Raw genomic sequence first — 27,428 nt, forward strand, 5'->3', positions numbered from 1 at the left:
ACACGCCGACGATCTACAGTGCGTCGGAGACGATGGTTCCCACGGTGGAATTCCTTGAAAATTGGTGGGGAGGTGCGCTTTGTGATGGGAAAGAGTTTCCACGGTTTGGAATTTTTAAATTTGTCCCATAAATCGCTTGGGAAATATCAGAACCTTCCAGGCGATTTTTATGAACAGTGATCTCTATGCCATTTTTGAGATGTGCTCCGACTGGGTTAATGTTTTGGACTGAGGTTTATTGGGGTAGATGCGCATTAATGGGACACACATTTTGGAGGTGGTCCGGTGGTTTTTGGCCACCAGACGGCAGAGCAGTGGCCATAAAGGCGCACATGCATTACTGTATCGGCAGATCGTTTGTACAGAGAGTGTTTGGAATTTTTTTGGGCGGGTGGCGCAGATTCGGATAGCAGATATTAAAATCCCAAATTGAGGGTTAGAGTATTATTTTCATATTTGAGTTGTAGAGCTCGGTTTTGGGCGATCTTGGATGGTATTTTCACGTCTTGGATCGGGGTAAGTGTTTTTGACTTAGATATGTTAATATTTCATGATTCCATCTTCGTTTTTAGAATTTAATCAGTGAATGAAAGTGAAGGAATGGGGGATTTTGTGGAAACTTTTCAATAATGAAAAATGGAGGTTTGAAGGTCGATTTGAGGTCGGAATTAGATGATTTTGATATGCTTGGACTCGTAATCTAATGAGTGTCCGAATTTTGTAAATTTTGTCAGGTTCCAAGGCGTGAGTCCGGGGTTGACTTTTTGATTTTTTATAAAGATCAAAACTTTACGATTTGAAATTGCTTCTTACGGAATTTTTTTGTTGATATTGAGTTGTTAGTGACTAGATTCGAGTCGTTTAGAGGATGATATGCATGGGAAGGGCTTGTTGGAGTTGTGATTTGCGTGGTTTGAGATAAGTAACATATCTAAACTTGGAGTTAAGGGCATTTAACCCTAAGGACTATGTTGTATGAAAGATATTGGGGTGACGTACGTGCTTGGTGACAGGCGTGTGTGAGTGCACCAGTTTGTTCATTGTTTGGGGAGGCCTTTAGGCTAATACCAGACTTGTTTATTATCATATTATATTATCCCCATGTCCCCTCTACTTGTTTGATTATTTGAATTGTGAATCATGTTAGACATCATATCTAGGCTATGTGCTAACTATTTGAGACTTGATAGGGCTATTCTTGTTGTTTCTAAGTTAAATACCTTATTTGCACACATGTTCTCAATCATGATACTATATCCGAGTATGATAACTTTGTTTCAGTACTTCTTATTTGAATCCTCACATGCTGCTGATATCGCTTAGGGGTAAAACTGTTTAATTGAATATTTGAGATGTGCTCATTTGAGACTTGAATGGTAAATAACTGAGTTTGGGCCTTATAGCCAGTTTGGTACTAATTTTGAGGTGACGCATACGCCAGTCCAATATTGGGCTGAGTGTTATTATTTTGAGGCGACGCATGCACCAGGCCTCATTATTGGGCTAAGTAATTATAATTAGTGCCTGGGCAGGATTAGCCCCTCCGGAGTCTGACATGCCAGTAGTGGGCGCAGGAATATTATTTCATATATGTACTTGATGATAGGCAGTTATGCCAGGCACCCATACAGTGCTAAGTGTAAATACTATTGGTGGATCTACTGTGATACTATTGATTTACGTGTATACTTGACATGTAGGCGTAGAGATGTACTTTTCTCATGCTAACTGGTATTGACTTGATTTATCCGTGTTGGGTTTTAAACTGATATACTTGAAAGCATGCCCAAATTTCTGAAATTAGAACGAGTTGTACTTGATATCATTGATCTACTGTTTATACGATTATCCTGTATTTTCTGAACTGTTATCGGTTATTGGTACTGGCATTTTACTATTGTTCTGAGCTCATCACTGCTTTCAGTCTAAGGATAGTATTGTTACTTATTGAGTACATTGGTTCGATTATACTCACACTACTCTCTGTACTTCGTGTGCAGATCAAGGTACATCCAACCGAGGTGATTTTCAGGCTTGAGTTGTGCCAACTATTTCGAAGACTATGAGGTGGCTGCCATACCGTCTGCAGTCCTTGAAGTTCTCTTCCAGTTATCTTTATCTTTACTATTTGTCATGTTCAGAAAGTTGTATTAGAGGATTTATTTCGCACCTTGTTATTCAGTAGTGCTCTGTATTCTCATATATTTGTTGGTATTCTTCTAATGTTGAATTATTAGACCATATTATTTTATTTCCATTTTTAATCATCTGACTGTTGGCTTACCTAGCGGGTTGAGTTAGGTGTCATCACGACTTGTGGATTTTGGGTCGTGACATAGGCAAGCAAACGTTAGCTAAAGAATTAACCAATTTTAAGAATTTAAAAGAAGAATAATAATAATTAACAATTGATAAACTATGAAATACATGGAATTACTACATAAGTAACGCAATCTATACTAATCCCAGAAATACAGAGTCACAAGTATATGAGCAACTAAAATATTACAAATACAGTCTGAAATGGAATACAACTATTCTAAAATAAGGTAAACGGTAAAATAAAGCAGAAGGGGACTCCATGGACTGCGGACACCATGCCGTTCTACCTTAAGTCTCTAGAACAAGTCAGATTTCTGAGCTATCTCCGCTGTAATTGACCCTATGTAACGACCTGATCGGTCGTTTTGAGCATTTACATTCAGATCAGTAGTTTGAGGTCATAAGTAGTTGCGTATGGTGTATTATGACTTGCGTGTATCTTCGATTTTGGTTTTCAAGTTGTTCGGAGTTAATTTGGGAGAATGATTGTTAAATAGGAAGCTTTAAGATGGAAGAGTTGACCAAGTTTGACTTTTGAGTATTTGACCTTGGATCAGAGTTTTTATGTTCCCTTTAGGTCCGAAGGTGATATTGGACTTGGGCATATGCTCGAATTTGCATTTGGATGTTTTTAGGAGGTTTCGACACCATTTGGCGAAAGTCGGCAATTTGAAGGTTTGGAATGTTCATAAGTTTGACCGGGAGTTGACTTTGATGATATCGAGTTCGGATTTTGGTTCCGGGAGTTGGAATAGGTTCGTTATGTCATTTGGAACTTTGTGCAAGATTTGAGGTCATTCCGAGTTAATTAGTTATGGTTCGACATGAGTTTAGAAAGTTGAAAGTTCAAAGGTTTATCAAGTTCAACTTGAGATGCGATTCGTGATTTTGATGTTGTTATGTGTGATTTGAGGCCTCAAGTAGGTTCGTGTTGTATTTTTGGACTTGTACATATGTTTGGTTGGGGTCCCAGGGCCCGAGTGCGCTTCAGTGATTTATGTGAAAAATTGGAAAATTTGGTTTTAAACTTGAACATCTTGAGTTTGATGATCAATCCTTGTTGTTTGACGTTATTTTGGAGATTTGAGTGATCGAGCAAGTTTGTAGGATGTTATTACACTTGCGTGCATGTTTAGTTTGGAGCCCAAGGGGCTCAGGTGAGTTTTGGATGCTTAGAGAACTGATTTTTGGCTTAGAAAGAATGCTGGTGCATTATGCCTGCATGTCTCAAATTTGCGAGAACCTGTTCGCAAATGCGAGCCTCGCAAATCTGAGGTCAGGCTCGCATTTGCGATGCTGGTGGGGCTAGTCAGCTTCATTTCAGTGAAGTTCTTTCTGCATATGCGATGGTGGGGGAGTCTCGCATTTGCAAGTTGAATGTCGTATTTGCGACTGTGAAGAATTTAGGGCAGACTCGCATTTGCGGACTGCCCTAAGTTTGTATTTGCGATAATTTCATTGCTTTTTGCGATATCATCAGGCTCGAAGACTTTTTGCCTTTGCGATTGCCACAATTGCAAATTAGGTTTCGCAATTGCGATATCTACAACTGGGTAAAAGAGGGAAAAATCGGGACTCAACTTATTTTACACTATTGTCAACCCTAAACTCCATGAGGCGAGTTTTGAAGAGAATTTTCTTTCCAAATTCATTGGTAAGCATCTTTTTCTAGTTTTCAATCAATTTCAACTACTTTTTCATGACTTTAAACATTAAATCTATGAATTTCAAAGGAGAAATGTCATGACCCAAAAATCCAACCCATTGTGATGGCACCTAACAAACTTTCTAGGCAAGCCGACAATCACGTAACAACTAAACAATTGAAAGGAACATGATTTAATAAACTCAACAAAGAAAAATCTTATAGATATATGATAAAAGTAACTGAAACTCTACTAGAACCATCCTAAAATCCGGTGTCAACGAGTACATGAACACTACTAAGTATCAACATAAGCCAAAACTCTAGTACAACTATCTGAATAATAGAACAGTATTGAAGTAAATAAAAGTAAAGAGAGTCAAGGTTTGTAGATGCCATAGTAGCTACCTTGAAGTATCCAAGAATGTATTGGCAACAATCTAGAAATCACTGTGTCCAGATGTACCTGGATCTGCACACAAAGTGCAGAGTGTAGTGTGAGTACAACCGATCCAATGTACTCAATAAGTAACTGGACTAACCTTGGGTTAAAAGTAGTGACGAGCTTAGAATGATTCAATTAGAACCAATATAATGACAACACAGGTAAGATAATGACAATGACAATAAGTAACTCAGAGGAATTCCATAATTAGCTCATTCAGGGTACAGAAATTTAGACATACTTTCAAGTTCAACAATTAAAGCCCAACACTGATAAACTATGGCAAGTACAACTAGCATGAGGAATGTTATATCTTTATGCCTACATGTCAAATATGCATGTCAAATGTAATATATCACAGTGATATTCCCACATACTCATACTCTCAGGTACTCAATCTGACTATCTCAATTACCCACTCATTACACACATAATCACTCAACACTGTACGGGTGCTTGGCCTTAATAGCCCCATCCAAAGCACATGTAGATATCACTGTGACTACACTCACTACTGGTATGCAAACTTTGGAGGGGTGGATCTTTCCCAAGCACTAATATAAATCCTATAAGGCCTACTACGACATGCAACCCGATCCACAATAATAAATAAGCCAATAAGGCCTGCTGCGGCGTGCAGCCCGATCCACAATAACACTCATAATTCGGCTCTCACACCCACCTCAATCATCAATCTTTCAAGTCTCAAGGCTCATAACCCCATGCTACTCAGCCCAAATAATAATAATATATGATGTAACATTGAATAATAACAGAGACTGAGATATAATATGCAAAAGAAGGGTCATGACTAAGTACATAATTATAGTTAAATAAGATATCTCAAAATAGCATAAATAACCTCAGTAGGTCTCCGTCAAATAAGCATATAGCCTAAACATGATTTCTAATATGAATCACCGCTCAGTTACTCTAACACATAGGAATTACACTGATAAAATAAGTTTTGATATCAACACAATACAAATAATTAGTCCGGATCATGATTACCACGGTGTACGCCCACACGCTTCGCCTAGTTTGTGTGTCACCTCAACACAAACTATATAACACATTTTCCAAGGATTTATACCCTCAGTTCAAAGTTTATAAGTGTTACTTACCTCAAAACGTGCAAATCACAACTCCAACATGCCCTTCCCACGCGTATTGGCCTCCAAAGGACTTGAATCTAGTCACAAACAACTCAATATCAAGAAATAATAGCGTAGGAAACAACTTCAAACAATAAAGTTTTGATCTTTATCAAAATCAAAAAGTCAAACCTATGCTCCCACCTAGAAACCCGAGAAAATTCACAAATTTCGAGCACCCATTCGATTACGAGTGCAACCATACCAAATCATCCAATTCCGACCCCAAATCAACCTTCAAACCTCCATTTATTTTCTTTTTGAAAAGCTTCCACCAAATCCCCCATTTCTTCACTTTATTCACTAAATAAATGACAAAAACAAGGATGGAATCATGATAAATGAACAAATACGAGTAAAAAACACTTACCCCGATCGAAGACGTGAAAATCCTCTCCAAAATCTCCAAAAATCGATCTTTATAACTCAAAATAAGAAAATAATACTATAACCCTCGATTTGAGTTTTTAAATCTGCCCAGGAGCTCCTCCTTCATAAATGCAGAAAAAGCCTTGCGTTTGTGAAGCACAAAAATTCTCAGCTCACAAATCCTCCTACATGAACGTGACAGAGCAGTCGTGAATACGATGACTAAACATCACAAAGCTTAGCCATCACGGTCCAGGCCTCGCGATCGTGATGAAACATGCCTGCCACCCTTGGGCCTTGCCTTCCTTCTAAGCGAACGCGACATGCATCACACGTTCGTGATGCACAACCTACCAGAACCTTCACAAATGCGTCCCAAGTATCGCGGACGTGATGCAAAAATTTCACATGCCACCAAAAGACTCTTCGCGATCACGATCGTGACCCTTCCCTCGCGAATGCATATAAGAAAACCAGATATAGAAAAATCAGTAGTCCACAAAGTTCAAAATGAAGCCAAACTTGATCCGAATCACACCCAAGGCCCCTGGAACCCCATCCCAAGACTCCAACAGGTCCTAAAACACGATACGAACTTAGTCAAAGCCTTAAATCACATCAAACAACATTGAAATCACGAATCACACCCCAATTCAAGCCTAATAAACTATTGAACTTTCAACTTCTAAAATTAATGTCGAAACATACCAAACCAGCTCCGATTGACCTAAAATTTTGCATACAATTCATAAATCACACAACAACCCTATTCCAACTCCCCGAACCAAAATCCAAGCCCTATATCAACAAAGTCAATTCTCGGTCAAATTTCTCAACTTTCCAACCTTTAACTTTCCAACTTTTGCCAATTCAAGCCAAAACGACCTACAGACCTCCAAATCAATATCTGGACATACTCCTAAGTCCACAATCACTACATAAAGATATCGGAACTATCAAAACTTCATTTTAGAGTTTTTTTACACATAAGTCAACATCCAATCAACTCTTTCAACTTATGCTTCCAGCTTTTGGACTAATTATTCCAATTCACTCTGAAACATCCCCGAAACCAAACCAACCACCCTGACAAGTCACATAACCATAAATGAACATAGAATAAGCAATAAATGGGGTGTTACGACTCGATCTATCATTTTGAGCATTTGCATTTTGTTCAGCTGTTTTAAGTCTTGAGTAGCTCCGTGTGATGTATTATGACTTGTGTGAATCGTCAAATTTGGTTTTTAGGTGATTCAGAATTTGATTTGGAAGAATGAATCTCATGTTGGAAGCTTGTGTACGGTGAAATTGGAGGGTCCAATTCCTCGTCATCGAGGCACCTTAGAAAATTATCTCGAAGCCTCGAGGCTACAAGGCTATGGTCGAGTTTCCTCCCTCGAGTTTCGTCAGCGCCCGACCTTGGGACAATGTTGACCACGACTATGGTAGAAGTTGGGGGTTCCCAAGGTACACGACTAGGACTGACAGAGCCTAGTGGGCTACCCTGACCCTGAATGAGGGTGTCATCTAGTTGTCCCATCTCTGCTTCTTTGTCATTAATGTATTTTGTACTATGTTGGGATTCCCCTCCTATATAAAGGGGATCATTGCCATTTTGTAAACCCCTGTTTCTTCAGTTGCTCCACATGAAATATACAAGAACATTTGCTCCACTCTCTAACACATTCTCTTGATATTATTGCTTCCAGTTATTATCTTCATTATTGTTCATCATTTATTGCTTATCATTGGCCATAAAGAGCCTTCGTTGATTTTACTATAACTATTAGCCATACTTTGACCACCTTCGATAGCTCCCAGACGAGCTCTGGAATCAACCTCGAGGCCTCCGAATCAACAAGCTCGAGGCACGATTGTTAACCTATCGGTTTGGTTACCACCTTATTCTTAACTCTTATCTTGTTTCTAAGTCTCAAACATAGCATCATCTGCTTAACAACTAGCATAAAAATAGGTCACATATTTTTAGAGTCTCATAATCAAATTTAATTGTTATTACCATTTTCACGACAAACAAAGTTTTAAGTAGGAAGAATTGACCAAGTTTGATTTTTGTATATTTGAACCCCGGATTGGAGTTTTGATGATTCCGTTAGGTCCAGATGGTAATATTGGACTTGGGAAAATGCCTGGATTTGCATTTGGATGTTTCTAGAAGGTTTTAGCAATATTTGGCGAAAGTTGGCAATTTGACAGTTTGTAATGTTTATAAGTTTGACTAGGAGTTGACTTTAATGATATTGGGTTCGGATTGTGATTTTAGGAATTGGAATAGCTTCGTTATGCCATTTGGGACTTGTGTGAAAAGTTTGAGTTCATTCCGAGTTGATTTGATATGGTTCAACACGAGATTTGGAAGTTGTAAGTTCAAAAGTTCATTAAGTTCGATTTGAGGTACAATTTGTGGTTTTGATGTTTGTCGCGCCCCCTTTTTCCTCACGGAGTATGGGTTTCAACATTCATTGGGAACAACTCATTTCCTTTTGGGAATTGGGTATTTGAAGAGTCGCCACCTAACAGATTAAGGTGTGTTAGGGCTCCTAGAGTAATTAACTCATGTAACCAGTTTGCATTACCAGAGATTAGGGTAAGGGCTCAAAATAACCTTGAGGGGAAGGTGTTAGGCACCCCTCATGGTCCACAACGGTGGGTCCCGACTGAACTTAGTTATGTGAATTAGTCATTTAACAGGTAAACAGTCTAAGCACACATTTGCAAATAAGGGAAGTTTATGCAGTCTAAGCACACATAAATTAAGGAAGTTTAGACGGTCCAAGCACTCATATGCAAATTTAAGAAGTTTAGATAGTCTAAGCATACATAAATTAAGGAAGGGAAGTCCTAAGTTGGTTAGCCTATAGGATCACATCTGTACGATACCCGGTAAGCCTTCCTCAACTAGAGGGGTTACACGTGGCATTAGCGCATAGGTCATCATGTCCTTTTACTACCCATTAATCTCCCCTTAGTGGTTATAGAAGCGAGTTTAATTAACGAACTCTAAGCGTGCTTTACCTGTCCCTTCCTCGTGGTCCCGGAGGTGTTTAGAACCTCTATACTTAGGCAGTTCTAGACACTCCTAAGGTATTTAAAAGGTAAAATCTAAGTGATAACAAAGAACACGCAGGACTGTCAAATAGGGAAGCAATTAAAGGGCTCATGTTTACCTCCACATGTAAACAAATAATTAGCATGTCTCAAACAACTGATTTTACATAATTTTAGAAATCCATAGAACATGATATCTAGATGAGTATCACAGAATATGCAGCATTGTTTTAAACGAAGTGATATAACCTGATCAATTGCCTACTGATTTAAAATTTGTTAGACCTGGGTAATTTTACAAATAAGTAGAGTATAACTTTATAGTTTTTAGACCTTTAATTACATAAGGCTTGCCTAGGCATGAGCTGTATGCAATCAGAATCTAATTAAAACGACTTGAAATTATTCAGTCCTATAGGCATGCGGATCTAGGTGACTAATGTTACAAACTGATTTCATGCATGTTTATACTAGGACCTGATATTGTGTTGGACTGTTTTAAATCCTTTTTATTCAGTCATTCATTTAAGCGACATAGATAAGATCTAAAGCAAAATGCAAACAGAGTCCTAAAGTAGGATTTCTAGATGGTCATTTTATCAGCATGATTACAGAAGAGACATGGATTCAACATACATGGAGCAACAGATAATCATATAGATTTGAAATTCATAATGACATTATAGATGGAAACATACCAGTTAAGGAAGCAAAAACAAAATGTAAAGAAGGTTGGATTCAACAATCTAGCCTTGGGTTCTAGCCGGCTAGACAAACAATGAGCACAAGTAGCAGAGAGAGAGAGAGATGAGAGAAAGTTTGTGTGTGTGTGTATATATTCTGAACTATTGTTCGTGTTTTTTAGAGGTAAAAAATAAGATAGTTTACATAGTAGTTCAAGAGTAGAGTAATTAAGGCAAAAGAATCAACTTCAGTCAATTAAGGAAGTCACAGAATCCAATCACATAAGGGTTCAGAATAAACCTCCCTTAATTGAAGGCAATTAGCCAAACGGTAATAATAGGGAGCCAAATTAAGGAAAGAAGTTCAAATCAAACCAAATAAAGGCGTTCAGAATAAAATAATCAAGGGTTTAATTAAGGGAAGAATCATGTAAAGGAATCAGTAAATATACAGGTAATCAAATAAGGCAAGAATGACTAATTAAGGTCGTAAATAGGGAAACAGGCAAGACTTAGGCATACAAATCTCTAACAGAGCAAATCAATCAGCCAAATTTCAAAGTAACAATGATTTCTAGAAAGAATATATCAACTCCCATAAATAGAAAATAAACTAAGTAAACTTCGCAAAAATACAGAATTAGCCAGAAAACAGATGCGAACCCTAATAGAGATTAATTAGGGCAAAAATCATAGAATAAGGGTTTTGACAGAGAAAACATTTAAGTCCCAGAAATAGGGCAAAGTAATATGACTGGTAACGTAGAAAGTACCAAGAGTCGAAGCAAAGGTTAGAAAAATCACAAAATCAACTAAGGTTTGAATACTCTAGTAAAAATCAGTCAAGAAGATAAAAGGAGAGTCGATTAAGTACTCAGAAGTCAGAAAACCTTTGAAAAACAACTTGTAATGAACCCTAATTTTAGGAAAAATCAAGAACAATCGATAACAGAAATTTTCAGAGAAAAACATATAATAGTGCTCGATTCGTCTCAGATCTATACAGATCTGGAAATGATCGAAGGTAATAAACTAGGGTCTTTTTGAAAACATAATAGAGATGAGAGCATAGGTTTAGAAACCATAGATTCGTAACAAAATTAAAGAGAAGTTCCCACTCACAGTCGATAAAATGGCATGAGACAGGCTAATAAACGAAGTTTCAAACCAGAACCAGCTAGGTTCTTTGAGATCTTCTCAAGGATCCAAGAAATCAAAGAGCCATGGCGTGTAAGAGGCCAAGACTGGCCGGAGAAGACGGTAAAACATCACAAAGCTGAGATATACGTTGGTGACGACGCTTAAGAACTAGGGTTTAGTTGAGAGAGTTTTGAGAGAGGAGGGATATGAGGGCGGCGTGTGAGGGAGTGAATGAGAGGGTTTGGGAGGGGGTCATTTAGGTTAATTATGGTAATATGGGTTGTGGACCGTTGATAAAAAATGATCAACTGTTAGGATTGGATGGGGGTATTGGGTTGGGCAGGTGTGTGTTGGGCTTAAAGGGATTGGGCCAATTTTTAGAGGGTTATTTGGGCTGGTTTGGTGGGTTAAATTTGAAAATAAGGGGCTATTTATTAAATACTTAAGTAATTAAATAGAAATATTTTATAAAATAATTAACAGATATAAAAAATAATGTTCATGCATAGAAATGTTTTTAAATAATTACTACATATTTAGAAAATACAATGAGCTATTTTCTGTTAAAAATAATGTAATAATATACACATGGGCTATAATTGCAAAATTATTACAATTATAGCCAAAGGGTCTAAATCTGGCCATTTGTGAAATATTTTGAACTTAAATACGACCATAAAGAGTAATATTAAATCATGGAATGCTATAAAGTCATTTGTGATGCAATTTTGTAATTATTTATATAAACAAAATATTAGGATAAATTAATTTAAAAATACAGAAATTATGGAAAAATATCAATTGATGCTAATGCATAGTTTTGAAGGTATATATGAACTTTAAAAGTATTATAGGGAAAAATTGGGTATTAACAGCTGCCCCTCTTTACCCGGGAAGGATGAAAGAGTTTTCGGGTAAAGAAATGATGGCCAATTTTGACCGAATGGGATGTTTTTTTAGAAAAATAGAGGCCGAACTCTGGTCTTTGAGCTGCCTACATATCCCTGGTTTTACAGGAATCAAACCATGTATAGTTCTGGACCCAACGTTGAGCGGAAGCCAATGGAATTATTATAGAAATGGTAGCCAATTTCAGCAAAGGTTCTTTTGTGAAGGGTAATGTCGGATGAAGTTATGATTATGGGTATGGAGTGTATTGGATGTATTATAGGACAGATATCCAAACATGCAGAGTAGGTGGGTGATTGATGGGAATTGGTCATGAATGGTAAAGTGAAAATGGTGCAAGCGGAAGCTGGAGTGAAGGTTGCTCCTGTTTGAAAACGGCTACCTCTGGGATCACCTGCAAACTCAAAATACGACGCATGCAAGTACGCAGATTACTGCAAAAATTTAAACGTGATGTAAATTCCCTTTGAACCATGAAAGATTGACTTTGGACGATGCGGATGACGTCCTTAGACTATGATGTCCCGGGCCATGAATTGTGAGATAGGAGATTCGTAGGCCATGAAATGATGTTCTCGGGCCATGAAAATGGTGCCTCCGAACCATGACGCCTTTGAATAATGATATGTAAATTTTTGGGAGATCCTCAGGCCATGGCATGGTGTCTTCTGGATATGAGGATGGTTCCTTTAGACTATGACACCTTTGGACAGGTTGGCAATATTTCAGCTTATGAGATGCGATAATATGAGGATAGAATCAGCAAGACAAGGCTTAGTCTTGTGAGGTTGGGGGTAGAGCTTAACCCGAAAGAAGAGAAAAATAGATAGTGTCGGAGAGATAGTGCTTAGTCTCGGCAAAAATACAAATTGGAGGCAGAGCTTAGCCTCGTGCGGATATGGAGACAGAGCTTAGTCTCATGCAGGTGGAAGGCAGAGCTTAGTCCCATGCAGGTGGAAGGCAGATCTTAGCCTTATGCAAATATGGAGGCAGGGCTTAGCCTCATGCAAGTATGGAGGTAGAGCTTAACCTCATGGAAATGCGGGACAAGACTTAGTCCCACGCAGATGAAAAGCAATGCTTAGCCTTATGCAGACATGAAGGCAGGACTTAGCCTCACGCAGGGTTCGGGACATGGCTTAGTCCCATGCAAATGGAAGGCAATGCTTAGCCTTGTGAAAATATGGAGGCAGGGCTTAGCCTCATGCAGATGGAAGGTAGAGCTTAGCCTTATGTAGATGTGGAGGCAGAGCTTAGCCTCATGCAAATATAGAGACAGAGCTTAGTCTCATGCAAAATGCGGGACATGGCTTAGTATCATGTAGATGGAAGACAGAGCTTAGCCTTATGCAAAATGGAGGTAGGGCTTAGCCTCATGCAAGGTTCGGGACAGGGCTTAGTCCCATGCAGATGGAAGGCAGAGCTTAGCCTTATGAAAAATGGAGGCAGGGCTTAGCCTCATGCAAGGTTCGGGATAGGGTTTAGTCCCATGCAAAGAACGAGTAGCAAATAAGAGTAGAATGTTTCTTAGCTGGAGATATATTCAGTGTCTGGTGGCCCGATTGATAGTGATTTCGCTGCATGTATATATTTGCGAATGTTACTATTACATCAGATGTGCCTGTGCTCAAAGAAAAATTGTAAGTTTTGTAAGGGGAGGTTGGTTCGCGCCTTCGTCTGCTGGCTCTGCTCCTCCATTCTGGAGGCATTGTTTGAGTTTCCATGGTAAAACATGGCTGTTATAGAAACAGAGTTTTCAAAAATATGCAATTATTGACGAAAATAGTGTTATTTTAGAAAACATGGTGAAATATCACACAATTTTAGATGAACTAGTGCCTGTAACATATTTCAGAGACATTGCAGCTTTCTTGTGTTAGAATTTTGAGGGTCCTACTCAAAATTTTACCCCAGTTTGGTAGATAATTCGTCAGCCGTTTGCGAGTGACAAAACTCGTTGAATCCTCTTCTAAATTTTGAGAATCTTTCTCAAAATTCTGCCCCAGTTTCTTAACCAATTTCTGACTCTCTGGCATGCAATGGCGTCGGCTGGACTTGCTCCGAAATTTTGAGGGTCCTCCTCAAAATTTTGCCCCAGTTTAAGGTTCTGGGGGGGAGGGGAAATGAAAATTTTATTATGATATGACCGAACCCACAGGGCTGCCTACGTATCCCCTCTTAAACGGGAATTAGGTCAAGCGTAGTTCAATTACATCAGATGAAGGAATGTAAACAATCTAAATATAGTATCTCTTGACTGCGTCTGAATTTATTGGTTTCGGCCAAACTTCTCCATCCATTTCTGCAAGTATGAGTGCTCCTCATGTTAGCACCCTGTGAACTATGTAGGGACCTTGCCAGTTGGGAGAGAATTTCCCTTTGGCTTTATCTTGATGTGGGAAGATCTTCTTCAGCACCAACTGTCCTGGTGCAAACTGGCTTGGTTTGACCCTTTTGTTGAAAGCTCTGGACATTCCTTTCTGATAAAGCTGATTGTGACATACTGCGTTCATTCTTTTTCCATCTATAAGGGCCAATTGCTCATAGCGGCTCCTTATCCATTCCGCATCGCTGAGTTCGGCTTCCTGTATGATCTTTAAAGAAGGGATCTCTACCTTGGCTGAGATGAAAGCTTCAGTACCATAAACCAGTAAGAAGGGAGTAGCCCCAGTTGATGTGTGAAATGTAGTGCGGTATCCCAACAAAGTAAATGGTAGCTTCTCGTGCCATTGTTTGTGGTTTTCTACCATCTTCCTTAGTATCTTCTTGATATTTTTGTTGGCGGCTTCTATGGCTCTATTCATTTGAGGCCTATATGTTGTGGAGTTCTTGGGTTTGATTTTGAAAGTTTCACACATGGCTTTCATCAGATCACTATTAAGATTGGCGGCATTATCGGTGATGATTGATTCTGGAACTCCAAACAGGCAAACAATACGATCCTTGACAAAGTCTACGATGACTTTCTTGGTTACAGCTTTTTAGGATGCACCCTTTACCTATTTGTGAAGAAGTCAATGGCTACTAGAATAAACTTGTGCCCATTTGAAGCAGTGGGCTCGATCGGACCGATGACATCCATTCCCCAAGCGGTGAATGGCCAAGGTGAGCTTGTTGCATTGAGCTCATTTGGTGGCACTTTTGGCATGCACTTGACATTGGTAGCATTTTCGGACATACTGGACGTAATCTGTCTCCATAGTCATCCGAAAATAACCGGCCCTAAGTATCTTATTGGCTAAGACAAAACCATTCATATGTGGGCTGCAGGTCCTAGCATGTATCTTAGAAGATTCCTTTGCGTCGACAAACCTTAACAATCCCAAATCAGGAGTTCTTCTGTACAAGTTTCTTTCGCTATGGAAGAAGTGATTGGACAACCTCTGAAGTGCGCATTTCTGAGTATGGTTCGCATGATCCAGATATTCTCCTTTTGTCAAATATTCTTTGATATCGTGAAACCAAGGCTTCCCGTCTGTTTCTTCTTCAACAAGGGCACAATACGCCGGCTGATTATGAATTCTCACTGGGATGAGATCAATGAAATTCTTGTCTGGATGTTGTATCATGGATGACAAAGTGGCCAATGCATCGACAAACTCGTTATGAATTCTGGGAACATGCTGAAACTCTATCTTCGTGAACCTCTTTCTCAATTCCTGTACATGGTGCAGATATGGCAATATCTTGGAATTCTTTGTGGCTCATTCTCCTTGTTCCTGGTGCATAAGAAAATATGAATCACCGATTACTAACAGCTCTTGAATATTCATGTCGATTACCATGTTGAGCCCTAGTATGCAGGCTTCATACTCTGCCATGTTGTTGGTGCAGGGAAATCTGAGTTTAGTAGATACCGGATAATGTTGGCCAGTTTCCAATACCAAGACGGCTCTGATGCCCACTCTTTTGAAGTTTGCAGCTCTATCAAAGAGCATTCTCCAACCGTCATAAGCTTCAGTAATGTGCTCTCCTATGAATGACACTTCTTCATCAGGAAAATACATTTTAAGGGTTAGTATTCTCTTCCCACAGAATTTTTGGCAAGATGATCTGTCAATGCTTGTTCCTTGACTGCCTTTTGAGTTACATAGATGATATCGAACTCACTTAACAGTATCTTCCACTTGGCTAACTTCCCAGTCGGCATGGGCTTCTGAAATATGTACTTTAGAGGTCCATCCTGGATATAAGGTATATGGTGTAGGCACAGAAGTAATGCCTCAATTTCTGAGTTGTCTAGGTCAAAGCACAGCAAGTGCATTCCAGCAGAGAGTATCGTGCTTCATAAGGTGTGAATTTCTTACTCAGGTAGTATATGGCATGCTCCTTTCTCCCTATCTCGTCATGTTGTCCCAGAGCACATCTGAAGGCTCCTTCTAATACAGAAAGATAGAGCAGCAAAGGCCGCCCCGGTTCCAGCGGGACCAAGACTGGTGGTGTGGACAGGTACTCCTTGATTTTGTTGAAAGCTTTCTGACAATCTTCGGTCCAACTTGTCTCGGCATCTTTCCTCAACATCTTAAAGATGGGTTCACATATGACTGTGGACTGTTCTATGAAGCGACTGATATAATTGATACGTCCTAGGAAGCTCATCACATCCTTTTTGCTCATAGGTGGCGGTAACTCCTGAATAGCCTTAACTTTGGATGGGTCCAGCTCGATCCCTTGGCGGCTGACATTGAATCCCAATAACTTTCCTGCGGGAACCCCGAATGCACATTTTGCGTGGTTCAATTTTAAGTTGTACCTCCTTAACCTGTCAAAGAACTTTCTTAAGTCTGCTATGTAATCTGCGGCCCTCTTGGATTTTATAATGACGTCGTCCACATACACCTCTATTTCTTTGTATATCATATCATGGAAGATGGTTGTCATGGCTCTTATGTAAGTAGCCCCATCGTTCTTTAGACTAAATGACATTATCTTGTAGCAGTAAACCCCCATGGAGTAATAAAAGCTATTTTCTTTACGTCTTCTTCATCCATCCAGATCTGGTGATAACTCGCGAAGCAATCTACAAAGGATTGGAGCTCATTCTTGGCACAATTGCCGATCAGGATGTGTATATTTGGCAGTGGGAAGTCGTCCTTAGGACTTGCTCTATTTAAGTCTCAATAGTCAACACATATTATGACTTTTCTATCTTTCTTCAGGACTGGTACAATGTTGGCTAACCAGATTGGGTACTCAACCACCCTGCGAACGTTGGCTTTGATCTGCTTAGTAAGTTCCTCCTTGATTTTCAGGCTCATATCTAGTTTGAATGTTCTAAGTTTCTGTTTCATCGGTAAACACATTGGATTGTTAGGCAACTTGTGAGCCACTATGGACGTGCTCAAACCGGTCATGTCATCATATGACCATGCAAAGATATCCTCATACTCCTTCAAGAAACGGATGTACTCCTCCTTCTCTGTCGATGATAAGTGAATGCTTATGCGAGTTTCCTTGACGGTTTCGGTGTCTCCCAAATTTACTGCTTCGAATTCATCCAAGTTGGACTTAGGCTTATTCTCAAAGTTCTCAACTTCTCAAACAACCTCCTCAGGTATTTCATCTTCTTCCTCTGAGTCACTATCCTTATATTGTGTTGCCTCATTACATGTCACAATCATCGGTTCATCAGGAAAAGTAATAATAACGCTATAAAAAAAAGGTGTGGAAGATAATAATGAATAGTAAATAGCAATACATTGATTAAAACTAAAAACATCCAAAACAAGTACGGATCGATGAATCGAGCAATTATTTTGAAACAAGTGAGTCTTTAAAACAAAATTATTGAAAATATCTGAATGCCTAGCATGGCTATAGAAATAAAATTAAGTTGATTTCCAAGCTACCCAGGGACTCGGTGAGCCCGGGATGATGTGGCCGTCCAGTTCCTGAGAACAGATCCCTTCTCCACAGTCTGAATGGTGAGGCCTTCTTCCTCCTCCTCCTTAATTATTTCATTGCAATCCATACCCTCATCCTCTAGGAATAGATTTTTCATCCCAGCTAATGCTTCTTCTTCTGCAGTTCCCCATATTGTATCAGCCTAGTGAAAAGTCTGACCCAAATGTGGAACTGGTTGCTCGAGAGGGTAATAAGGTCCACGCCATGGAGGCGACCAATCATCATACTCCTGCCATGTATACTGGTATCCGAGCCCGAAGGTAGTACCATGACGTTTCAGCTATATTAGTTTGGTAATGCCCTGGAGATTCTTCCCAAGCCCTATGTCGACTTCATACCCAGACCATGCCAGTATGCTTTCTATTTTGTTACTCCACCATTTGTCTTTCTCAACAGCATTGACATGTTCGATGTGATGATAAGTTTCCCCTCCTAGCCTTCTCCTGTTCCTGATAACCGGGATGGTTTGACTGGTGTAAATAGGGTTACTACCGTCTCTGTAAATGATCACCTCCTAATGGTTCCATTCAAACTTCACGGCCTGGTGTAGTGTGGAAGCCATAGTGGCAGCGGCATGTATCCAAGGTCGGCCTAACATAAGATTGTATGAAGCTGTAATGTCAAGCACTTGGAATTCAATGTCGAACCAAGTTGGACCCATCTGCAGACAAAGATTAATCTCCCCAATTGTGGCCCTTTGAGACCCATCAAAGGCTTTCACGTTCATGATTCTTGCCCATATTTCATGGAAACCTTTGCCTAATCTTTTCAGAGTATCCAATGGACAAATGTTGAGGCTTGAACTTCCATCAATCAGGACTCTGGCAATGAATTTATCTTCAAATTGTACCGTGATATGCAATGCTCGATTATGATTCAGCCCTTCAGGCGGCAGTTCATCCTCGTAGAAGGTTATCTTATGACTTTCCAGCACCTGCCCTATCATGCCGACCATCTCTCCGCAGGTGATATTGTTGGGTACGTAAGCTTCGCTCAATACCTTCATCAAAGCATTCTTGTGCACCTCTGAATTTTGCAATAGTGATAGGATGGATATCTGAGCGGGGGTTTTGTTCAAATGATCTATGACAGAGTATTCTCTTGCTTGCACTTTCCTTTAAAGGTCATCCGACCCTGTTGATAGGTTGCTTGGTAGTGGCCTCCTTACTTGATCCTCCCAAGTGTTCATGTGTATAGATTCTTCCGGTCCTAGTCATTCCTTGTGCAGTATCAGATTCTTCCATCTTTGCCTTTCCCTTTCACCTAGCTTCAGCAACGTAATCCCAGGGTATTACTTTTGAATCGAAAGGAGGTGTGGTTGATACTGTCACTGTGAAATGTGTGTCCACTTCTACTTCAAATGGAACAGGTGTGGCAGCAGGTGGAGCTACCTCATCCTCAAAAGGAACCGATGCAGCTACCTCAACCTCGACTGTCGACTGAGTTTGTACTACAATAGGATTAGGTGTGACTGCAGGTTTAAAGTCATCGCCTTCTCGAATAAGCCCGATCGACCCCTCAAGATCCCATCTTTGTCTATCTCTATCACATGTACTCCACCGCCCCTATGATCCGGGAGAGGATTGTTGCAAACGTTGGGTGCAGCTTCTTTTGTCTGTATGACCTTGTTGTCAATCAATGTCTGGATTTTATCTTTCAATGTTCAGCACTCGTCGATGATGTGCTCCTTCATACCGGAGTGATATGCACAGGTTTTGTTTGGTTTTACCCATTGAGATGGGTTCTCCAATGCCATAGGGGGAATATGAGTGATGTAACCAGCGACCTTCATCCTTTCATACAGCTGGTCGATGGGTTCAGCAATAGCGGTGTATTGTTTGGGCGATTTGCAGTCAAAATTGGGTCGTGATCTTGGGAAATTTTGACGAGTTTGAGGTGACTGGAAATGAGATGGTTGGGAATTATAGGTGTGATAGATAGTGTCTGGTTGGAAATATCTGGGAGATGAGGGTTGATATGTAGGTGAAGGCGCTTGATATGTGGGCAGAGGTGTTTGGTATGTGGGTGGAGGTATTTTGTATGTGAATGGAGATTTTGGGCCTTGAGCCACCATTACTGCCCCAACGTCTTTCTTCTTTGATATGTCACCTGATTCTAGTGCTTTGTTTGTGGCCTGTAGTGCCTCAAAGTTTGTTACCATCCCGCTCTTGATGCCTTCTTCGATTCTTTCCCCATGTTTGATGATGTCAGAGAACGTATGGTTTTCAATAACCATCAACCTTTCATAGTATTGCGGATCCTGTGCTCTGATGAAGAACTTGTTCATCTGTTCCTCGTCCAATGCTGGCCTGACCTTGGCCGCTTCTGACCTCCATCGAGTGGCATACTCGCGGAAAGTCTCGGTGGGCTTCTTCTTGAGGTTTTGTATGTAGAAAACATTCGGTGCATTTTTTGTGTTGAACTTGAATCGGTCCATGAAATCAGATGTCATACTCACCCAGTTGGACCATTTCTTAGGATCCTGACTGATGTACCAGGACAAAGCATCTCCCATAAGACTCCTCATAAAAAGTTTCATCCGGATCTTTTCATCCTTTCCGACCCCGAAAAGTTTGTCACAGTAGGTCCTTAGATGAACCCTATGATCACCTGTGCCATCAAACATCTCGAACTTGGGAGGTTTGTAACCCTTTGGAAGTTCTACATTTGGCTGTATGCATAAATCTTCATAATTCAAACCCTCTATCCCTTTGCCTCATTCGACACCCTGAACTCGACTTGTCAATTTCTTGAGTTCCTCATCCATGTTCTTGATGAGCAGGTCCTTCTCAACGGATTCTGGTGTATAGGAGGTTGGTTGAGTAGAATGAGGTACGGTTTCCACATATATAGGGTTGTTTTGGTGAGTGCCAGGAACCTGGGCGTAGTGGTGGTCATTGGTTGAGTTTTGAGGATCGGGAATAGGTTGTGGTGTGTTCTGAGGAGTGTGATAAGTAGCGGTTTATGGGTAATGGATTGGTTGATGATGGTGTTATGGTGGAGTTGGTATCGGTAAGGGATTGAGATTTTGAGGTGGAGTTGTATATTGATGCGGTGCGAGAGGGTTTTGTGGATGCTAGTTTGGTGCATTTTGGGGAGGTGCTGGGTTTTTGGTATTTTGTTGGTTGACATAGGGGACATTCAGGGTGAGGGATAGGTTTGCTAAGTTGCGGACCTGCTTAAGTTCTCTCTGTAGCTCCAGTATCTTTTGTTCCAACCGTAAAACCAAATCATTTGGTGCCGGAGTACTCCGACCAACTGAAGTTTCTGCATTTTCCGTATTTTCTTTTCGAATACCACTTATGTCATCCATTTTAGCTTTCCCTCTGTTCTTTGTATTACTTGGAGGAGGAGGAGGTGGAAGGCCTCTAGATCTGGTGTGATACGCTGATGATGCCAGTACGTGCGAACCAACCTTAGGGGATGTGAATAAAGAATAAAGAGAAACAAAAGGTAAACCAGTCGGTAAGGGTTCTGAAATGTTTGCAGTATTTAAACACTTATTGCGGGAATGTAAATTCGTGTCCTAATTTGGGAGCCTCATTTTGCCCGAGGTAGGCCTAGCGACAAATAGATTTGGAGAAATTTAGTACCAGTAATTGCCTCATTTCATTAATGTAAAAAATAAACGACCCAAAAGTGACATTAAATAAGAGGATATTACTAATGGAACTCGGCCTTATTACAAAAGAAAAGCAAGTAAACCCTATCTACTTGGTCCCAAAAGGACCCTCTCCAGACTGGATGCTATTGTCGATCAGTTCTCCTAGCTCGCGCAGGTTCAGCAGTAAGAATGCTCTTGCCAAGTGCCCTCCTTAGTTTCCCTCAGTGTTCTGGCAGTCGGTGACTCTCTTTCTTATCTTCCCTTCCAATTCCATCAAACTGTACTCCAGGCATTCCAACCTTTTGCTGGATTTAACAGCCCTCTCTTTCCACTCATTGATCATTTCTATATCGGCCTTATGATGTGTCATATGCTCAGCTTCAAACTCTCAAACTCTTTTGCGCAGCTTGTTACACTTCACCTCTGCTTCGGCAAATTCGTCTATGACCCTGTTTCCTGGACCAACCATTGGCTCGAAGATTCTTGATAGATTATCATCCAACCATGAGGGGTAAAAGTATGAGTGACCCGCATGATATTGGTCTGGCTCGATGGTATCCTTCTCCACGATAATCTTCAAAGTCCACATATGTCGTGCTTCATTCTTATATGGGATAGCGTCGCCCTGGAAATCAACTATGAAGTGACTCATCTTAGCGACTCGTGATATGACCTGTCTCCTACCTTCCTGTCTCATAACCCTGAGGGGAGCATAAGGGTATATCCCCATTAACCCAATCAACACCAAATGCGGGACGTCTCTGGATCTGATGATGAACTCATCGGTGGGGAACCACTCAAACATCTACTGAACCTGATCCTCAGTTAACTTGTTGAAAAATTGCACCCATCCTACAGCATCCTTAGGTTGAGCAAACATGTCCGGAATGTAAGTCGTTCTCTTAGGGTGATGGAAAGCTATGTGGTCATTCCACGGCCTTCGTGGAAACTCTTGTCGGTATTGACCCCTTTGGAGATGCTTTAACAACCAAACATGTAGTAGCAAATTACAACCCTCGAAGAATCTTTACCCCTCTGACAACGTTCCAAGGCCCGGTACATATCTGCAATGATCATAGGGACAATGGTATATGTCTGCCCCTCGATCCCATCCATCAAAGTTTTGGCCACCATGGCCAGCCTGGTATGGATTCTATCCCCTTGGATCGGGAATACCAGCATGCCCAAGAAACACACAACGAACACGAAGACCCTACGATGAACCCAGCCCAATAATGTGATTGAGAACTCATCATCAAAAATACGGTAGGAGCTATTGTGACTGTATCTTTCATAAAGGAAGTCAAAAGGTATATAGAAGTTCTTTAAGCACTCCAAATCATCATTTTTCTTCAACCCCATCATCTTAAGAAATCCTCTAGCGGTGCGATTTTCAGGTGCTAATAAACCAGGGCTATCCCAAAGCAACCCAGCAAATCCTCATATTTCTTCTAGAAGAGGAGTCATTTCTATGTCCCCAAAGCGGAATACGGCCCTTTCCTTGTCCTAAAACATAGTCGCAGCCTCGATCAATATTTTGTTTGGCTGAAGATCCAACAGTGAAGCCAAATTCCCTAAGACTCGTTTCACATGATTTTGGTCACTTGAGGGAAGATCCCTCCACCAATCTAGCAAAAGTGAAGGTATGCTACTGACCATACTGAATTTGGGAATTTCGTGCCTCATTTTCTGCAAAACAAAGGTTGGTTAGGCCCTTTCCCCCTCTAGGTTCATCTATTTATACAATAATGATTAGCATATTGACATTTATTTCTCCAAAATTAATGCATACAATCGTGGTTATGTCCGTTGGGAATATGGAAAACCCGATGGCCTTTTGGACGAGGCTTGTCTTAAAAGGTCATTATGTGGACAACATATTAACCCGACTAGGTTTGACCATGATGCATACACACTTAATCAGAGTACGGTTGCTATAGAGGTCTAGACTAGGACCCTCAAGCGGACAACTTGAGGGGGAAAGACACAGAACCGTCGAGCGTACCGCTGATCGACTAGTTTTACCGCAAATATGCTTTTTCAAATTTAAAGGGTGAGATATAGGAAGAGAGCACACACTCATCACGCACGAGTGGAATATGATGTTGAGCATGATTTATACAACAATAAATAGCATGTTGTCAAGTATTTGCATATTAAAAAATGATAAATGCATTATTTAAATAATTGAAAGACAGTTACGAAAAAAGAAAACAAAGAGACAAGTCAGTTTCAGCAAGTAAAGGAAATCATAAATGCTTGAAAATAAGCCATTAAATCCAAATAAGGGGGAGGGTGCACGGGATAAAGCATGATTAAGACTAATTCAAAAAATAAGTTCATTATGGTAAGAGCCTAAAATATCCCCAGCAGAGTCGCCATGCTGTCGCGCCCCCTTTTTCCTCGCGGAGTTCGCGTTTCGACATTCATTAAGAACAACTCATTTCCTTTTGGGAATTAGGTTTTTGAAGAGTCGCCACCTAACGGATTAAGGTGCGTTAGGACACCTAGTGTAATTAACTCATATAACCAGTTTGCATTACCAGAGACTAGGGTAAGGGCTCGAAATAACCTTGAGGGGAAGGTGTTAGGCACCCCTCGCGATCCACAATGGTGGGTCCTAGCTGAACTTAGTTATGTGAATTAGTCATTTAACAGGTAAACAATCTAAGCACATATTTGCAAATAAGGGAAGTTTATGCAGTATAAGCACTCATAAATTAAGGAAGTTTAGACGGTCCAAGAACTCATACGTAGATTTAAGAAGTTTAGACAGTCTAAGCATACATAAATTAAGGAAGGGAAGTCCTAAGTTGGTTAGCCTATAGGATCACATCTGTAAAATACTCAGTAAGCCTTCCTCAACTAGAGGGGTTACACGTGGCATTAGCGCACAAGTCATCATATCCTTATACTACCCATTACCCTCCCCTTAGTGGTTATAGAAGCGAGTTTAATTAACAAACTCTAAGCGTGCTTTACCCGTCCCTTCCTCGTGGTCCCGGAGGTGTTCATAACCTCTATACTTAGGCAGTTCTAGACACTCCTAAGGTATTTAAAAGGAAAAATCTAAGCGACAACAAAGAACACGTAGGACTATCAAAGAGGGAAGCAATTAAATGGCTCATGTTGACCTCCACATGTAAACAAATAATTAACACGTCTCAAACAACTGATTTTACAGAATTTTAGAAAGCCCTAGAACATGATATCTAGATGAGTATGACAGAATATGAAGCATTGTTTTAAATGAAGTGATATAACCTGATCAATTGCCTACTGATTTAGAATCTGTTAAACCTGGGTAATTTTACAAATAAGCAGAGTATAACTTTATAGTTTTTAGACCCTTAATTACCTAAGGCTTGCCTAGGCATAGGTTGTATGCAATCAGAATCTAATTAAAACGACTTGAAATTATTTAGTCCTATAGGTATGCGGATCTAGGTGACTAATGTTACATACTGAGTTCATGTATGTTTATACTAGGACCTGATATTGTGTTGGACTATTTTAAAACCTTTTTATTCATTCATTCATTTAAGTAACATAGATACGATCTAAAGCAAAATGCAAATAGAGTCCTAAAGCAGGATTTCTAGAAAGTCATTTTATCAGCATGATTACAACAGTAGTTCAATGACAGGACTTATAGGTGGTAGCAACTTATGCAGAATCAAAAAAGAAGTGGTGAACTTATAACATGTTTTCTAATATGCAAAAGTAATAAATGTGAGCATCCTAAGGCAAGATTTCTGATGCAAAGAACATAGACCTATGACATGTTTCTAATGCAAGTAACAAACCATATAGATCTAACACATGATTTCTATCATAATATAAATCCAAAGCGGGGTTTCTACTGCAAATCCACACATGTATAAACCTAAGAGCATGAATTTTATTGCAGATCAACATACATAAACCTAAAAAATGATCTCTACCCGGTTTTCCCACAAAAATCATATAGGAACCCTCCCTTTTTACTAATTACCCCAATATCTGTTTACAAAGAGTATTATTACAAACCAGGATCAAATGAATTACATAAATAAATGAAGCTATACTATATGGAGCCTGAATCAGGCCCAAAGTAAACCTGGGGATGCCAGGCCATCAATACAGTCTCAGAAGCCAAAGATCTCACAGCCAATAGTGTATCTTGGTGTGTCAGAGTTCCTTAAGGACCTCAAGGATCTCGGACAATGCTCACACCAAGACCTTTCTCAAATAGGGATTGGTTATGTGCAGTGTGGAAGGGCCAGCCCTGGTGTGCCAGAGTTCAGAGAGATCTCAAGTATCCCTAAGCAGTACACATACCAGAGGGGCAGAACTTAAATCTAAGAGTAGAAGTGAGAGTTCTTGACATAGTTTGGAAGAGCTTAGTAAAACAGTGATGAAATAAACTTTTAGGAGTGAAAAAAAGGTTTTTAGGAATATACATAGTTTAGAGAAAATATAAGAGTGAAAATAGTTTTGAGGTCAATCCTGAGAAGAGCAAGGATACAATCACACAGACTTAGAATGCTTAGAATTACAACCATTCAGCAGTCGGCTTTACAAACTGGGGTCAAGGGGGTTGGGAACATAGAGAGTTTAAACATATAACAGGGTCTAGGGGAGAATATGGAGCAACAACTGTGCAGATAGGGATCAGGGGTTGGGTACACAAGATTCAAAAACACAAAACAAGAGAGAGCACATTGAGTAACAAGGACAGACAAGGGTTAATTGTCATTTAGCAACCAAATTCATAGCATTAGAACATAGACTACTGATTCAGAGTCTTAGCAGGGAAATCATACTTGATGCTAAAGTGGTAATAGACAGTAAAGCATAGAGACTAAGTGTAGAAATGGTCATGCTGAGGGCAGGGGTTTTAACCATATGGTATAATTAAAGTTAGTGGACAGAAGAGACAAGGGCCTTAAACAATAAAAGTAGACACATTGGTTTAAAGCAATAAACAGACTGGAGACTTAAACAGGAATAACATGCTGATTAAAGTGATTGACATGGAATAATGAAATTAAACATGTTGATCAAGGTAGTAGACATGAAAGAATGTAGCATTAAGTATATAAGTAATTAAACTAGTGCAGAAGAGGCATGGCTTCAACAGACATGGAGCAACAAATAATCATATAGATTTGAAATTCATAATGACATTAGAGATGGAAACATACCAGTTAAGGAAGCAAAAGCAGAATGTAAAGTAGGTAGGATTCAACAGTCTAGCCTTGGCTTCCAGCCGGCTAGACAAACAATGAGCACAAGTAGCAGAGAGAGAGATGAGAGAAAGTTTTTGTGTGTATGTGTGTGTATGTGTATTCTGAACTATTGTTCGTCTTTTTTAGAGGTATAAAATAAGAGAGTTTACATAGTAGTTCGAGAGTAGAGTAATTAAGGTAAAAGAATCAACTTCAGTCAATTAAGGAAGTCACAGAATCCAATCACATAAGGGTTCAGAATAAACCTCCCTTAATTGAAGGCAATTAGCCAAACGGTAATAATAGGGAGCCAAATTAAGGAAAGAAGTTCAAATCAAACCAAATAAAGGCGTTCAGAATAAAATAATCAAGGGTTTAATTAAGGGAAGAATCATGTAAATGAATCAGTAAATATACAGGTAATCAAATAAGGCAAGAATGACTAATTAAGGTCGTAAACAGGGAAACAAGCAAGACTTAGGCATACAAATCTCTAACAGAGCAAATCAATCAGCCAAATTTCAAATTAACAATGATTTCTAGAAAGAATATATCAACTCCCATAAATAGAAAATAAACTAAGTAAACTTGGCAAAAATACAAAAATTAGCCGGAAAATAGATGTGAACCCTAATAGAGATTAATTAGGGCAAAAATCATAGATTAAGGGTTTTGACAAAGAAAACATTTAAGTCCCAGAAATAGGGCAAAGTAATATGACTGATAACATAGAAAGTACCAAGAGTCGAAGCAAAGGTTAGAAAAATCACAAAATCAACTAAGGTTTGAATACTCTGGTAAAAATCAATCAAGAAGATAAAAGGAGAGTCGATTAAGTACTCAGAAGTCAGAAAACCTTTGAAAAACAACTCGTAATGAACCCTAATTTTAGGGAAAAGCAAGAACAATCGATAAAAAACAGAAATTTTCAGAGAAAAATATATAATAGTGCTCGATTCGTCCCAGATCTA

General features: G+C 39.7%; 1 protein-coding gene across 1 annotated transcript; it reads right to left on the minus strand.

Annotated features, from left to right (window-relative positions):
• Positions 1–16,856: 16,856 nt before the first annotated feature.
• Positions 16,857–18,598, minus strand: LOC138870672 (uncharacterized). The gene is made up of 4 exons (XM_070148499.1): positions 18,272–18,598; positions 17,589–17,785; positions 17,286–17,388; positions 16,857–17,192 (listed from the first exon to the last, which is right to left on the minus strand). The coding sequence occupies exons 1-4, from the start codon at positions 18,596–18,598 to the stop codon at positions 16,857–16,859; spliced, it is 963 nt and encodes a 320-aa protein (XP_070004600.1).
• Between the last annotated feature and the right edge of the window lie 8,830 nt (positions 18,599–27,428).

This window comes from Nicotiana sylvestris, chromosome 6, assembly GCF_000393655.2.
Source record: "Nicotiana sylvestris chromosome 6, ASM39365v2, whole genome shotgun sequence".
Taxonomy (NCBI): domain Eukaryota; kingdom Viridiplantae; phylum Streptophyta; class Magnoliopsida; order Solanales; family Solanaceae; genus Nicotiana; species Nicotiana sylvestris.

Coding starts and splice junctions, on each gene's coding strand:
- LOC138870672 (XM_070148499.1), bottom strand. CDS start 18,598: ATGGTCGGCATGATAGGGCAGGTGCTGGAAAGTCATAAGATAACCTTC. Junction 17,786..18,271: donor GGTTCGACATTGAATTCCAA/GTGCTTGACATT, acceptor ACTTTTCACTAG/GCTGATACAATATGGGGAAC. Junction 17,389..17,588: donor CGGGCTCACCGAGTCCCTGG/GTAGCTTGGAAA, acceptor TTTTTTTTATAG/CGTTATTATTACTTTTCCTG.